The sequence below is a fragment of the Pygoscelis adeliae genome, unplaced genomic scaffold (assembly GCF_000699105.1).
Source record: "Pygoscelis adeliae isolate BGI_AS28 unplaced genomic scaffold, ASM69910v1 Scaffold24, whole genome shotgun sequence".
NCBI lineage: Eukaryota > Metazoa > Chordata > Aves > Sphenisciformes > Spheniscidae > Pygoscelis > Pygoscelis adeliae.
Window position 1 is genome coordinate 2,433,929 of NW_008824806.1, and position 16,339 is coordinate 2,450,267.

A 16,339-nucleotide genomic window follows, 5' to 3' on the forward strand; every position below is an offset into this window, starting at 1 on the left:
GGACCTGCCAACGGGGGGTGTCGGTGTGGAGAGCGCCCCGAGGAGGCTCATGTGCGCCCCTACTTATTGGCTCCAGCCCAAGGTTTCTGGAACCTTCTCTGACCCCAGCTCCAGGAGTGGTTGAGCCATTAGTCAGTCAAGGAGAGTGACACCGGGCCCCTCCCCGTGGCTGGCTTCTGGGGATTTCTCTAGGGCATTGTCTGTGCTTACAGCACAGTCACTTGGGCCTTGTCCCTTACAGCAGGGTCACTTAATTTATGAAATGCCTTGGCCTTTGTTTGCCACTGAATATTTTATTGTCCTAGAATTTAGGTCAGTATTATTTAGAATCTTTAGTTACAATTCAGAAAAAATATCCTAACTTGATTTCAGTTCATAAGAGACAAAATAAGTTTGTTTCATGATTGAGGAAAGAAAGCAAACACTGCAAGAAGAGTATTAAAGTACAGAGAGATGTCCATGGGAGAATAAGTAATGTTTAGGATTTCTGGCAGTACTGTAAATTGAGATTCCTTCAGAATCCAGGTAGAAATAGCTGGTGCTTTACTGAGCAGTTAGGTCAAATTCCAAGGTGAATTCAAGTTTAGTTGTAGCTAAGGAAGGGAATTTTTTGTAGCCTTATATAATAAAAACTGATTGGGATGGAAATGAAGGGTGTATCTACATGAACAGCAGAGATGGCTTTGACCTTTGTAGTTTAACCAGCTAGATGAGATGCTTTTGGTGTGAAGATAACATAACTGCATGAATGTAACTTGGTGCTTTGTCTGACGTGCTCTGTATTTCAGTAGATACTGAAGCTGTTGCCATGATTCACATTTAAGTAAGGAATGCACTATACTCTTGTAATAGAATTCTGAGATAAGATATCCATCGCTGTTGTGTGTCTTTGATGCAAGCTCAAATGATGATGTCATAACTTGTTGGATATTAGCCATTACTTTGTTCTTTGGAAGAGAATGTGTAATCCCACTGAAGACAAGCCCATGAAGTTGTAACCCTTGTTATTTGTTAAGAATTTTAGTTACCTGTTACACATAGGTCATTCTATAGGAATAGGAATCTAAATAAACAGAGGAAAAGCATATGTATTCAGTAAAGAATTGTGTTTCTGAATCAGCAGCCTTACTGGTCCGCGAACAACTTCGCTTACCCACATAACCTGATAGAAACATAGGAGTATCAGTGTTTGCACTTAGAAGTGTTAGAATTTACAAACCAGAGCATTAGCCTGGATTTATGTTCAGAACTGTTCAAAGATATGCTTAACTGGGTTGCTGTTGAGAAACATCTTAAAATGTCAGTGTTTTTGTCCAGCTCCTAAGTATAATCATGTTGAACTACATCCATTAAACAGCTGAAAGGCATACTTATTTGGCCTTCCAGATACCTACGCAGCCTTTCCATTTGTAACACAAATTCCTAAATTCCAAAAGTTTCAAAGCAAAAGGTCACTCATATTGCAAGGAGTCACTTGTATCACAATGTGTGATTACATTGTAATTACATGAATTATGTGTAATTACATGAGTAATTTTTCCCTTCTTACAGAAAAAGGACTCTTCAGTTTTTAAAAATAAAGCAAGTAGATATTATGTAGTGACTTACATTTATGATTTTTAATATTCTTTTCTTCAGGCATGATCTGATGCTTTGCTAAACTGTGTTCATTTCCTTTGTTTTACTTAGTTGGGCCTTTCTCTATTAGGTGTTTGGAAAAAAGTGTCCTTTACCAAAACATTGACAAATGGGAGGTATAGGCATAGTAAACGTCTTCTGTGGAAGTTTGCTGCTTCTTTTAAAGTACATTTCCATTATTAACTTGAAGGTACTTTTGACAGCTAATCCCTTTTTTGTTAAAATAGTCTATTTTAGACTGTTGTAAGTGCTCGGTACTAATAACTTGGGCAGTGATAACATTTTTTGAAGACACAAAGGGCTAATAACTCCCATTAAAACTTATCTTAAAATTTTCTTCGGTTAGTGGATACATGGACTATGCAAAATATATTTTTCTCATGAACACATGGTAGTACAGAGAGAGTACTTGAGAATTGTCGTATCCACAATTTAGTAATTTGCAGGTAGTTGTGCATGCATTTTCACCAGTGGCATCCCACTCCTAAAAATCATTAGTGATGTTTCATTTCTGTTAGGCCTATATTTTAATAGACCTATTCAGTATACATCTATCAGATTTTGTGTACGTCTTTTACCTTGTTGAGAAGATAGCAATCCACATTCAAAATCAGATTCATGCTTTGCTGTATGCCCTCTACCAACACTGATTCATTATTGTGGGGTTATTACTATAGAATATCGAATACATACAGTATTCTTTTATGATTGTGTACATTTGAGTATTGCAGGAAAATTCTGAGGTCACAATTTGAACAGCGTTTTCTTCTAAATTGCAGTATTTTGTTCTACCTAAATAATTATTTAACTTCGGAAGACATCATGTTACGTTCTTAATACATATCCACTGGGATACCCAGTCAAGTTTGAATAGTGTCCTCCTGTTTCTTTTAGTGTTGCAGTAATGGCTTTAACATACATGGTGGGTTGTAATTGGTAATAGTCTTCATGCAATAATGATTGTATCAATGCATACTGATTTTTTTTTTTAAAGATTATTCTTCTATATAAGCATTTTTAAATTGTTTTAGGTGCCTTTCACAATGAGATTATTGTATTTTTGAGTAAATATCTGAAGTAATTGGAAATATGGCTTCTGTACCATAGATACAATTGTAGGCAGTTGTTACAAGTCTGGGGTTCAGATTTTGAATAAGAGCTATGTATTGATTACTGCTGAGTTAAAAATAAGGGAGGACAGAGGTAAGTTCTGCAAAACTCTGGAGAGCAAATTTAAATTTTTGTAATGAGGACAAATTAATTTTTTTAATTCTCCGAGCCACAATATTAATGTAGAGTTGCTCAATACCTTTATTCCCATAAGGATATCCATACAAGCAATGCCATGTCCTTTATGATGCCATCCCATTAGCCCTTCAGTGAGTATTAAATGTTCAATGTGTTATGCTGTATCTAGCCTCAGGAAGAGAGATTGTCATCTTCAGGACTAATACTTTTTTCTTTTATTGTTGTCTTTTTATTGATCAGTAGTACTCCTGTTTTTTGTTTCAGTTTGGCAAAACTGCAAAATACTAAAATTTAAAAGTTAATGCCGAGAGTTAAAGAAATAGAACTAGAATTTGTGCTGTAGTGATGAAGAAGGAATAACTACATGTGTCTCATTCCTTTTTTGCTTGCAGTTTGTTCATGTTTTGGAAGTTATTTTTGTAATTTAAAACAAGTATGGAGCTGCAAGATGAGATTTTTTTCAGAATTTAATGGTTCCCATACTTACTTTGCATGGGCCAGATACGTTGCAGGTTCATGGATTTGTCATTGCTGCCTTATTTAGTCTTTATGTTCACCATAATAGTCTCTATAGTTTTTGAATCTATACAGTTTAAACGCTTTCTTTGTACCAGTAGTTAATCCATGAAGGTTAAAAACACTTGAGCATTTCTTTTCATTAGTAGTAATAAATTGTTTTAAATTTAAGAACTTCAGAGAAGATAACTAAAGTATGTTTTGTGAGTTTTGCTTTCTGCAGTGAGATAATGAATTTTAAATATTAATTAATCTATTAAATATCTTTAGTCTTTAACAGAGTAAAGAGATGAGAGTATTATCTTCACCTTTGGATTTCACTGTTTGGCTGTTTAGCAGTGGAAACTGCAATGTCTTGCTGCCTTTAGAGTGCTACAGTGGGACAGAACATATCCGTTAATTACTGTTCATGTGCGTTACTGTGTTGTGACTCCTCCTTGGGTAATGACACAGGGCATGTCCAGTGGTGCAGTACAGTACTGTCCCACAGATCTCCAAGCTGCCTTAGAGGGAATGGGATGCCATGCACTGCAGTGCAGAGCTGCTAGGTCCCAAAGTAGCGCAGTTGCTTTGGTGGTGTGTGTGATCCAAGCCAGTCAGCCAGTTTTGGCAGGGCTGCAGAGCTGTCACTTTTGGAGTAGGAACTTGACCTTTTTGGCAAGGCAGACCAACTAAGAGCTTTTTTAGGGAAAAAAACCCCAAACAAACCAAACATAATAAATGCAGATTGATTAAAGATGTTTAAGAAATAGGCAGCTTAATTCCACACTTCCTGTCTGCACTGGACAGTGTGTTCTAGGATTCATCCAGAAAAGTCTCCAGCATTACAGCTGTAGGTGGCTGTGCCGTGTTCAGGTGCTTTGTCTAAGACTACAATCTGTGTCCTCTGCTAGGTCAGTTCAATCTAGGGAAAAAAAGATGCTTTGAGGTAGAGGGAGGGAAGTTAGGGTCTAGATACAGAGTGAAGAAAGGCAGGGAGATTGGATTATGAGGCAGAAACTACTACTGGGAGTTGGGGAGGAGTTGAGATGGGAGGGAGGGTTTCTTTGAATGGATGTGTTGGTTATGGAGATGGGGGGAAGTCAGAAGGACTTCAGAGGGAATGAAGGCAGACCAGATAAGGTGCTGAAGGGTGAGTGTAACTGGCTTAGTGAGAGATGGGCAAGAATTCTTGGAAATTCAGCAGCTACCCACTAAATCAGTAAAGGCAGGATTAGTGACTGGATGCCAGTAGGAGAAGATGGATCATATAAGGAAATGGTAGTGGTATAACACAGTCTGGGAAAACTTTTCTGGTATTGTCCACATGATGTGCCATTTCCATCTGAGGAGATGAACATAAAGGCTTATTTCTGTCAGATACAAGAACTCATTATTAGTTAGCCCATGTTGTTACAGAACAGGTTTTACCTTGACAGTTAGTATCAGGCAGAGTTTGCAAGTTATGCTCAGATTTCTAAAAGCATCCTGTTAAGACATCCCAAACAACTGATTCTAATACCTCGAACTGTTGTTTTAGTTTAAGAGCCTCTGGTGTTAACAGGAATTTAAACCAATTCTCAAAATTGTGTGTTGATGGGCTCATTATAGTTTCCGTGGGTTGCAGTGAGCTGAACTTACAGCTCTGTGCTGGAGGAGGGAGGTCCCTTTCCACCCCCGCTTCCTGCTTCTGACACAGGGACTATCAGGAGCAAGGGCAGGGGAAAGGAGATCTCCCCTTCTGAGTGCAGAAAGTTACATCCACATCCAGCTGCCTGTAAAACTAGCCTGAACTGGAGCTGGTGTGTTTGTACCTTCACCTCCCAGACTCTTGTTGAGTGGGTGTTTGGGTTCCCCCTCCCGCCCCCTTTGCTGCTGTGCTAGCATTTGTCTGGCTCCATGCCTAGTCAGTTCAGGGAGCTAAACTATCCAAAAACTGTTGACTTATGTAGGATAAGGGTATAAATTTTTGTGAAAATGTATCTTCGTGTGCCAGCAGTTGACAGGAAGTGCTTGCTGATGTGTCTAGACAAAGCACTTTCTAGAGAGCACATTTACCTGATAGGAAATGTAAATACATGTGAGACTAGGCATGACAGCATATGCTATAATTAATGGTACTGTGATAGGACGCATAGAATGTATTGGCTGTAACAGCTTAAGTTAGGAGAGTCTGGCTAGGTATGTGTGTGTGTGCAGTATTTCCTGTGAGGCGAGTTACTGTCTTGTATGTATGGAGGTTGCAGGGCTAGGGTAAACTTGCACTAAACTGCAAGTCAGTGAGAATCCTAAAAAGTGTACATCTGGTGGATAAGAAGTGGGAAACTCAAGAGGAAGCAGAATGGAGCAGAGTAAGACAGGAGGGTTACTACAGAAAAAGTCGATCATCACATCTTTAATGCAGATGCTACAGATAAGAAAAGGAGTGGGGAGAGAGAACTTGGAGGAAGCTTCCCAGAATGTAATGGTCACAAGGGTTAGGTTACCAGTGCTTTTGGTTAGCTTTAGAAACGGCAGCTCAGAGTTAGTGTTGGAAGAAATTGGATGTTGCCGTGTCCTCTTAATTTTCTCTTAGGTAGGCTTTCCAACCTGGGATAAATACTAGAAAGAGAGGTTTGGTTGGTAAGGTCATAATTTCACAAGAATTTCTTTTGATAGTAGTATCATTTTCAGCAACATTGCTACTCATTCTTGCGTTCTGTTTTGCCCCTCAGTTCTGTCCTTTTTCTAAGATTATTTTTATTTAGTACTTTTACGTAGAAAATTCACTGGGGTACTCCAGTGATTGGCACTGTATTTCACTAGAAATAAAGAATTTCTGTCCTTAAAGAACGGTTTGTCCTTAAAGAAAGGCAATAAATAAAGCATGTGGCCACAGACTGAATATCAAGAAGAAAATATCTTGAATAGCAGTGCACAAAGTGAGCATTGTTGCTTGAATGATGCAGGGATTATGTAGGAAAAAAAGAAGTCCATCATTACATCACATAAAGTTAGCACATTCCCAGTTAAAAATGGAGCGATATAAATAGACACAGTTTTAATTCTGTAACTTCATTACTTCTGGGTGTTTTAGTTTACAATCTTAATATTGTTTAATGTGCATAATAATGAAATAGCACAGGAAATCTTTTATCTGTTCCAAACTTCTATTTTGCAAATGTTTCATTGCTAGCTTCCTCAATTATAATATTTTTGTTAAATTGGAAAATACTGTCTCCTTTTGTTAGGGGCTTTGGAAAGATTCATAATTCTTTCTCTGTACATAGCTTGTGGAGTGTTTTCATTTCAGGGTTACTTTTAAGCAAGTACTGTTCATGTTCTGCTCAGTCCATTACTTACGTTTCTTTTCCTTTGACACCAGTAACTCACTAGAAGGCAAAATACTAACTGTTGAAAAATATTGGGTTTATATCCTTGTTAAATCACAGCTTCTACAAGATAAACTTTGAAAAATGCATTTCTTTTTGCATGTTCATGACTTTCAGCAGAAAGCATTTTTCTTGGATGTACAGATGGTTATTTTAGTCCAATTTTTGCTGGTGGCCGCTTTCCCAGTCCTTAGAGTATACAGCCATCATCATGAAATGATCTGATTTATTTTCTATTTCCTGGCTCTCTATTTGAGTCTCTTAAAAAGTGTTCTGGAAGCTACTTCAGCATTCAGCTAAAAGTTACACTGTCTCCCAATCTTCGTACAGGCTTCTTGGAGGCCATTTTGACTGTTTTGTAATAGCGTTAATGGATCTGTGTGTATTTTAATAGTATCCTATGAAAAGATTCATTTGTGAAGTTTGGAGATGCATTCTTAATTCCTGTCTAGTTGACTGTTGTCTTAGTGATGGTTGTTTTATAGCTGACAAGCCAAAATTGTTTTATAGAACAAAACTTTTTTCACTTAGTGCTTATCACCTTATTCTAATGGTAAAAACAAACCAAGCCTTGGTTTTTTTTTCTTTTTTTGTTCCTGCTGTATCAAAAAGAAAAGGATGATTACCTCACCTTTAATATCTGTTGCTAAAACTCTTTGTAGTACAAAGGACAGACTTTGGGTTTGACTGCATAGTTATGTTTTGCATAGTTATGTTTTGCATGCTAGCAACTGGGCATCTATTGCTAAAGGTCTCGCCAATAAGTTAGAGCCAGAGTTGAGTTTCTTTGCAGATTTTTGCCAAATTCTTTTGCCACTTTATGGAGCAAAATGGAAACAGGGCTTTCAGATCCAAGCTATATTCAACAAAGGAACATTTCAGCAATGTTCTTGGAATAGGTGAAAAGCTGGGATGGTTCTTCTTTTTTGGGGATGGGGGGTGGGGTGGTGGTGGTGGTATTTTTTTTTTCTTGAGGTGTGTTGTGTCCAATCACCTCTTTGTGTCTACAACCATTCTGCTCTGTCAAAGGACAGGGAAATGTGTTGCTTTAAGGTGACTTGAGATGTTGTCCATAATGCTTTCTAGAACCTACTTTTCAGCTGTCTTTTTCTTCCAAGTTTTTAGTGTTAATTCCCATGGCTGCGAGTGTGTTTGCATACAGCAGTTCCACATTTTATTTTGTGTTATGTAAGGACTGGACAAGCAAAATGCATTTGTTCCAAGCAGGTATTGTTGATCATTTAAAAGAGAAAAAAAAAAAAGTGATCTGGAGCTTGTAAGACGTATGGAGCAACAATGACATTGGGCTGTGGAAACCCCTTCATGAAATCTCCAGGTACATAATTTATGTTGCAAAGTCACTTGTTAAAGAAGAGTTGAACAAGATGGGGATGAGTGGAGATCTGTAGCTCTCCACCATTTTCCCTTTAAACTTCTTAATGATGGAAAAGTTTGCGTATTTTCAGAATTACTTGCCTCTTAGGAAAAATTATGGTCTTAAACTAGTAACTTAGAATTATTATTGATCACAAATAATTTTCTGTGTCTAAGTGGTACATAATAGTCCATCATTTCACTGTAGATTAATGCACAGAAATTGTGAAAGTGACTATAAAACATCTACTTTGAGGTGAATGCTTTATCGTGTTTTGTCTTCTTATGCCACATCCCTTAACACTTCAAATAATGTATAGACTAAATATATTAATAGCAAGTTTTAAACTGCATTTTTTTTAAAGATTATACTTAAAACATTTTTAAGTGTGATGAAATGTCTTAGGTTATATGGATTGTTGTAAAATCTATCATTTATTGTACTAAACCTTTATGGTTGAGCAACTAATAGCCTCTGCAGAGAAAATACTAAATCAGGCTGACTATAATTTGTACATCACACTCCAGAGAGGAATTTACCTAGTGCACAGATATTCAAAGGCTTCTACTTTAGGTCTATTATTTTATAGACAATGTCAGAAAACTAATTTTTATTTTACAGAACTGTAATTCTTATATAGTTTAAATTAATTTCAGTTATAGCTACTTTTGAAGTGGTTTCTGCTCCATTTTGAATAGCTCCTTATTCTGGAAAAAGTACAGGTAAAATCAGTAAATCATCTTAAGATGAAGTCAATTGTAACTAAAATACAAATTATTTCTGTGCTACCAAACATTGTAGTTTGCTTGCTTGCATTGACTTGGATGTTTTCTGAACCTCATGGTTTTTTCTTCTTATTTTATCCATAAGTCTGAAATTGGTCTGTGGGTTTTGTGGTTTTTTTTTTTTTTCACGGCTGCTGTTATGCCTTCTGTTCAGTTTGCATTAACTATTAATGAGTTTTTTTATAAGCTCCTTCATTCTTGTCTTTATATATTATTATTTTTCTTCCCACATATGTTTCTGAAACCAGGAATAATGTTGAAATAAAGGTGTATTTTGCTCTGAATAGATTTGGTTTGCAGAATGAATCCTGTACCTACCATTTCTACAAATTGTACTTACTATTTAGGTTGAAACATTTTTCTCTTTGAGTAGAAGTGAAAGTAGTTTCAAAGACTTCAGGATGTGTGATTTTTAATGCTTCAGTTAAATTTTACTAGTTTTGCAGGCATTCCAAGTTGTAGATGATGATTATTATTATTCTATTTACCAAACTTGCAGTCTTGCAAATGTGTATTCTGGTTTTCTGTTACATGTTGGGCCTTCCTTGATGCAAAGATTCCTTGAAATACATGTAGATTTCTGAAGAGTACCCGGGCTTCCTTGATTTGTACATCTGTTTTTAAAGAATACTCTCTGTGTTTCATTTGTTTGGTCATCTAGGTTATCGCAGCTGCAGCCAAGGGGCAATTTTCCTTCTTCCTGTAAGGTAGCTTAATGTTTCTGACTCTAGAACTGTATTTTCACAAGAGCAAATTTTCTTAGCTGACACTCTAGTGGATGTTACAGGCATTATAGGCACATAAAACAGCAAATTCTCAGTATACTTTTAAGTATTTTTTTTTCTCATCCTTTCCACCATTCCCGTGATCAGTCTTCACCTGGGGTTAGCTGACTGTGTTGCGTACCATGTTGATCACACTTTTGCGGTTGACATAAATTAATCTCTTAGAAGATGCCTTGGGTAAATGTGTAGTTTAATGTTCATTGCTTGTGGAGCAGTGGGTACCAGGGGTGACTTGAGATGAGCTGCAGAAATACATGGTATGACTGTAGGGGGAGGAGAAGGAATGGGGTCTTCTCCTTTTAGCATCAGAATTGTTACCTGGGTTGAATGATTTAATCTTAACTTCAAGAATTTTCAAACCTTCCGTCTGTCAGACTGGAAGTGGAAAGATTTTCAAATATTTTTTCAGTTGTCTCGATTCTTTGTATGTGAGATTGAGAGATATTGACTCAAAGCCAGAGCTTTTTTGAGACAAAAAATTGCCTGCCCTGTGTTTGTCTAAACCACAGAGGCTTGAGGCAATCTTTGAGAAACCTGGAGAAGAAAACTACTTAGCGTAATATGTGGTTGTGTCAAAATTATGCTGTTTTCATAGATTGGTATTTCTGTATTTTAGTTTTATCTTATTCATGATGTGTTTTGAAGTACTAATCCTTGTCATTAGATAATAAATTTTACGCAGTGGGGGAAAGAGGGGTGCATGTGTGTGTGTTTGGTTTATGTCTATTGTAAAAGATATCTGAAAGATGTAGTAGACTGGAAGGAAACCTCCTAGTGGCAGTTCTAAGTGCGGAAGTAGTTATCCAGCCTGAAGATATAATTGCTGTAAGTGAAGAAGTGCATGGACATGTTGCATCTGCAGGATGCATTTGATAGAGGACCTGTCTGAAATTGAAGGGACTGTAGCAGAAGTTGTGGAACAAACTGACAGAGTGAATAAATTTCCAGGACAAGACGGTGTGCACTGGAGAGCTTTTAGAAGAGCTCAGGGATGAAAAAGTCAAATGATGAGTGTCTGCAGTCTTGCTTAGAATGAACTTGACTTTTGAGGACTGGAGGGATGGCAAATGCTGATTTTTAAAAGTGCATGAGGAGTTTAGGGGAGCTACATGGTTCCAAGTCTGATGTTTGTGTTGAACAAATCAGTAGAATTTCTAATAAATATATTGGATACCTGGATAAAGAGAGAGATGTACTTCAGAAAATTTACATCTCCTGTAATGGGAAGCTCTTCCCCACAAACCTTTGGAGTTCTTCAGAATCAGCAAAATATTTACAAGGATGATCCGATTGATATAATGAGACATAGATGCTTTTCCAAAAGGTATCTCTCAGTCCCTCACCACAGGCATTTGATGAAATAGTATGTCAGCCTAAAATGGAAGATGATTGTACAAACAGCTAACTTGCTGAAGGATAAGAAGTGGACGTGGAAGTAAATGGTTAGCCTTCTTAGTGGAGTGGAGTCTTAGAGACCTGTAACACACAATGTATTTCTTAATGACCTGTAAAACAGTGTGAGTAGGGGGTTGACAGAGTTTGGTGAGTTGCTTGATATAATAAGGATGAGGGTAAAGTAAAGAATTTTGGAAGAAGTTATGAAACTAGTAATTGGGCAATCAAATGGCAGAAGCAGCACACTGTAGAAAAATGAAAATTGTATTGGGGATGACAACAATTCTGTCTTCATATAGAAGATGATGGGCACTGAGCTGATCAGAAATCTTCAATTCTTAGTACAAGTGGTAAAGGCAGATCAGATGTTAGGAATTGCTAGGAAAATAGTAGGAAACAAAACAGAACATCATTATCCCACTGTGTAGATTTGCGAGTTGTCTGTGTGTAGAATACTATTTCAGTTCTGGTGGTCTTATTGCAGAATTTTTTGAATGTAGTAAAGCTGGAAAGAGCTCAGAAATTAAGGTGGCGCAAAATGACTTACTTAATTATTCTTCACACGACAATATGAATCTTCCATCTGGCAAGAGACCGTCTAGGTTTCTACATAATTACACGTGGTAAAAGGAGGGTAGGTAGGGATTGATTACTGCTTGTTTCAGTGTAAGAAGTGGGGAGCATCAAATGAAGCTAGCAGGAACTGTGTTCAGAATGAATGAGCTGAGGCATTCTTTATAGAACGGAGCTTTGTACTGCGAAACCTTTTGCAGTGTGTTGCGGATGCCAAAATTTTACATGATTGCAAAGGAAAATCGGCTTTTTTGTGACAGAAATATGTAGCTGTGTAGAAAGCAGGTCCTTCTAAGTAAGGAAGCATCCAGCTATCCAAGGGATCCCTAATTTGATAATTTGCAGATGGCTGTGATTGGAGAATAAGGTACTTGGCTAGACGGGCCTGATCCAGTTATTCGTGTGGAAGAGGGAACTTGCGGTTGTGTGGTCCTTTAAGAGAAGGAAGGATAGATAGAAATAAAGGAGTGCTTGCTGAGCTTATTTGCAGATGTCTTAAAGATTGCCTTGAGGAGAAGGATGAATGTGTGAAGGATGGCTGGGAAAGGTGGCACAACGTGGGAGAAGTGAGCGTGTGTGAGTGGCTGAGGGTGGCAGCAGTGGAAATGGGAAACAGGCAATATGTTGTGTGGTTTTGAAACTAAAATGGGTATGGAAGAACAGAATGTTGAATGTGTAGATTGGTTGATTAATACTTCATTTTCTATTACGCCAATTCTGGTGGTTTATTATGATAATCCTATATGGGTGTACTTTCTTTCATATGTTAATTACGTAAGCTTGCATGGTACTTAGGGCACATAACAGAAAATCCTCTTTCTTTTTTTCCTTCATAATATTAAGCAGTGCTGTTACATACACCTCAGACAATGAGCTAGGCATTGTAGTTTGATATAAAGGCTGTTAAAAATATTTACACCAGAAGTGTAAGCTGCAGCAAATAATTTTGTTACCAAATTTATAATATATTGTTCTTGTCCATTTTTATTTACAGGATTCTGAGTAACAACAAAATAACAGAGTTGAAGAATGGTTCCTTCTCTGGATTAAACCTTCTTGAAAGATTGTAAGCACTCCTTAAAAAGCTACGTTCTGTTTCTGTTTCATTAGTAATTCTGAGAACAAAATGTCTTATTTAAGAGCTGTGTTGTTACTTTATTTTGATGTACTTTCTGTGATTGAAGAGTTAATGTAGTTAAGCATAGTTAAGCATTCTCTTCATGAATATGAATGTCATGTAACAGCATAAAGGGATAATCTCACCTGTGGGTGCGATTAGGGCAGTTTCAGTGGGAAGTTCACTGGAATGCCATGATGACTGCATTTGCTTTGTTGTTGTTGGTCTCGTAATATGAAAACTTCTGTAAAACTTATGTTGTAAAGAAAATTATTTCTTTAATTTTTTTCTTATGAAGTGTCAAGTCCTTTATCAAACAATTGTAAAGTATATTTGTAGGGGAAGCAGAGGTATTAGAGCCTCTAAAAGAGGCTAGATGCATTTTAAGTTTGTTGTTGACACTTATTTTAACATTTTTGCTGCTTACTTTACAACTTCAGTGTATACTTGAATGTATGGGGGGGGAAAACCAGGAGTGAATCTGATGGGAGTAACTTCTTTGACACCTTTTGCTTCCTGTCTTCATTCTCCCTTTCAGATGATGTATCACCTATGGGATAAGGAGAAGCATTGTAGCTTCTGTTACAGTCAGCTTTTTTCCAGCTGGTAGAAGGTCAGGATTGGCAGGTTGATCTACCTGGGAGCAAGCAGAAACTTTAGAGATAAGGATTTTTCTAGGCCATTTGACTGGGAAAGTAGCCAGTTTCATAATCATCTCGCAACATCTAGGAAGAATTCCAAAGGACTCTTGGCTTCAGGGGATTAAAAGTATTTTATTCTTCCTCTAAAACTTGAAGGTTGCAATCCCGGTCAGCCTGGCCTAAATAAATTCAAACACTTCCACCATCCCCCACATGTCAAAAGAAAGATTTGTCTTCTGCACTGGCAGATGAGCTTTATTGTAGAAATAAGCCATTGTGCCAAAGAAGCAAGGTTATCAGCAGTGATGGCATTCTGGATCTTTACACATTATTTTGGCATCCTTGCTCTAGGTAATAAAGGCATCTGCTGACAGTTGTTATTTGTTGTAACTCGTTACAATTTTCAGACAGGAAATACTTGAAACTCTAATTAGTTTGAGATGATCATTTACATTTGCTCTATGAATCCAGTTCTTAATTTTCTTTAAAATTGTAAGAACCCAGCTTTCTTCTGTTTAACTCCTGTCATTTATAAGGATTTTTTAGGTTATTTTAATACCTTCTTTCCTGAAAAGGAAAAGAAAGCAGTAAGGCATCATGTTTTAAGCATTTAAAGTGATCTGGGGTAGCAGTATTTTAGATGGTATAGTGGTCTCATCTGAACAAGGTAACATACTTTATGTGCACTGGTGTATGAGTTAATACATCAACAAATTATTGTTAATGGTCAGGTGTCTTCATCATAAAGGAAGGGATAACTAGTATGATACACTAGTCATTAACGACATTTGTGTGTGCAAGACTTATTTTAAAAAAAAATATCTATTTAACCACACTAAAAGTAAACTTTGCTTTAAATGCTCTTGTGACCTTGGACAGAAGCTGCTCTTGTAATTAAAATAATTTTTCAAACCTAAATGAATAGTCAATAGTAAAAGGAAAAAAAAGTTGAAAGCCATGGTAACTATTTTAAACAGTAACATTATATTCAGCAGTTTCAAATTATATTCCTTAATGCTCACTGTGGTAACTTGCATGCCTTTAAAATTGTACTTTTTTGACAGTTTCTTGCTTATTTTTATTTTTTCTTACTACTCATACTCCCCCTTGTTTCCTTATGAGTGTTTTCTTTCTTAGTAGATATGATCTTTTCCCCACTTTTAATTTAAGAGATGAAACGGAGATAAAATAAATAAATTCAATAAGCATTTAAATAGTTAATTCAGACAGTAGCATTGTCACTTAACATTACTGCTTACCAGGGGAGATTCTGTATGCATTTAATGCTTGTTTGTTCATTCCTTGTAATGTTATACTTCATAGCAAATGTTTTTGCTGTTTCTCCTTAATGGTTTTTGGATAGAGTTTAGGTGTATGGTTATATTTAAACAAAGCCTTTTAAAAAAAAATAAACTAATGTCAGGAACATGTACCTGCATAATAATTGTTTTTAATTGCATTTTAATCAATATTTTCAATCCTGAAATACAGATTCACAACTTGGTAATTCATCTGTTAACACACTACACTTGTTTTCTACTGTTTAGTTCTTGGACATCTTAATGAAAATTTACATTTTTTTAAATTGTTTCTGTTATTTTTTCAGTTCTTCAGATAAACTTGGGCATGTGGTATCTACAGCTGGCAAATTGTTGCCCTTTAGGTTATCATTTTGCTCTAACATGTTATCTCTTGACCTCATCCCCATCTGACAATTCTTCACTGTTACTATTGAAAGGGAGAGATTGTTTTATTTGTTGCTTGTATGCCCCAAAACTATGGGGAAGTACATTAAAAATGCTGGCCCCAAGTAGGAATTTCAAATCTGTTTGTAAGTTTTGTGCACATATCTTTATGAAAATGTAGAATTTGGTAATGCATTATTTTGTAAACAGGGTGATAAGATTACCAAAATAAGAGTTTTGTTTTACTGGAGGGTAAAATATTTGTTAATTATAGTGGAAAATGAATATCCTATGCCTACATCTACTCTTATAGGAAAAAATTCATGCAAATAATAGAAAAACAACAGTAAGCAGGTCAAAGATTTTTACCGCGATAAATGGTAATTAAAATGTCTGTACAAAAAGATGTTAAATATTTTAATCTCCACTGACTCTGTTAATGCTATGTTGTGCTATGAATTTCCTGCAGTTTAAATGTTGAAGTAACTTCTTGCACAGCTAATTTGTGACAGATAATTGTTCATCTAGTAGATACTTGACTTTATGTAGCATTATTCAAAGTCCAGCAGCTTGGAAGCAAACTGCTGTCTTCCATCTAGAAGCTAGCTAATGCTGCTTGTTGATTTGTTCAAGGATAAGGAAGATTACTTTATGCATTTATAAAGTACTATTTTTCATTGTACATGAGGGAGAGAGGAGGAAGAGATAGGCAGGTAATTCAGTAAGATATTTAGATAGCAAAAGAAGGGTGTGGTATTTATTGAACCGTAAATAATGACAAGGGTTTACCAATGTATTTTTAGGATATACTAATATACCTTTGAAAAGGGAAAATATGCAGTGTGAAGGGAGTGTTATTTGTAGACAGTCTCATTTTTTTTTCTCCTGTTTTTACAGCAGCAATCTACAGATATATGGATGCCTTAAAAATAGGAGCATCTAATACTTTTTCAGACAGTAACAATTTCTGATTTTAATTCTTGTTGTGATAGTGCAGCAGAGCATGTGAAAAGGCAGCCCTGAGCTCTCCTAGTGGTGGGTGTGAACTTTTGGGGGGGAGGGGGAAGTCTTTAAATGTGCTTGGAAAGTGTCAGTATTTCTTGTTTGAATATTACTGAGTGGAGAAGTGGTTTTATGAATATTCAGGAACGTGTTTTCTGCTCTAACTTTAGTTCTGGTTTTGGTTCTGGAAGCTCCATCTCTGTTAGCTGTGGCTCTTTCAGGAGAAGAC

The 16,339-nt window shown here is 36.5% G+C and overlaps 1 protein-coding gene across 1 annotated transcript in view; it reads left to right on the plus strand.

The window, feature by feature from the left end:
• The window catches only part of GPR125 (G protein-coupled receptor 125), a 67,512-nt gene that overhangs the window by 4,333 nt on the left and 46,840 nt on the right, over window positions 1-16,339 (plus strand). The window contains exons 2-3 of the mRNA XM_009324112.1: window positions 11,577-11,715; window positions 12,660-12,731. Of these exons, the coding sequence (XP_009322387.1) occupies window positions 11,577-11,715; window positions 12,660-12,731 (211 nt within the window). The remainder of the gene's footprint in view (window positions 1-11,576; window positions 11,716-12,659; window positions 12,732-16,339) is intronic.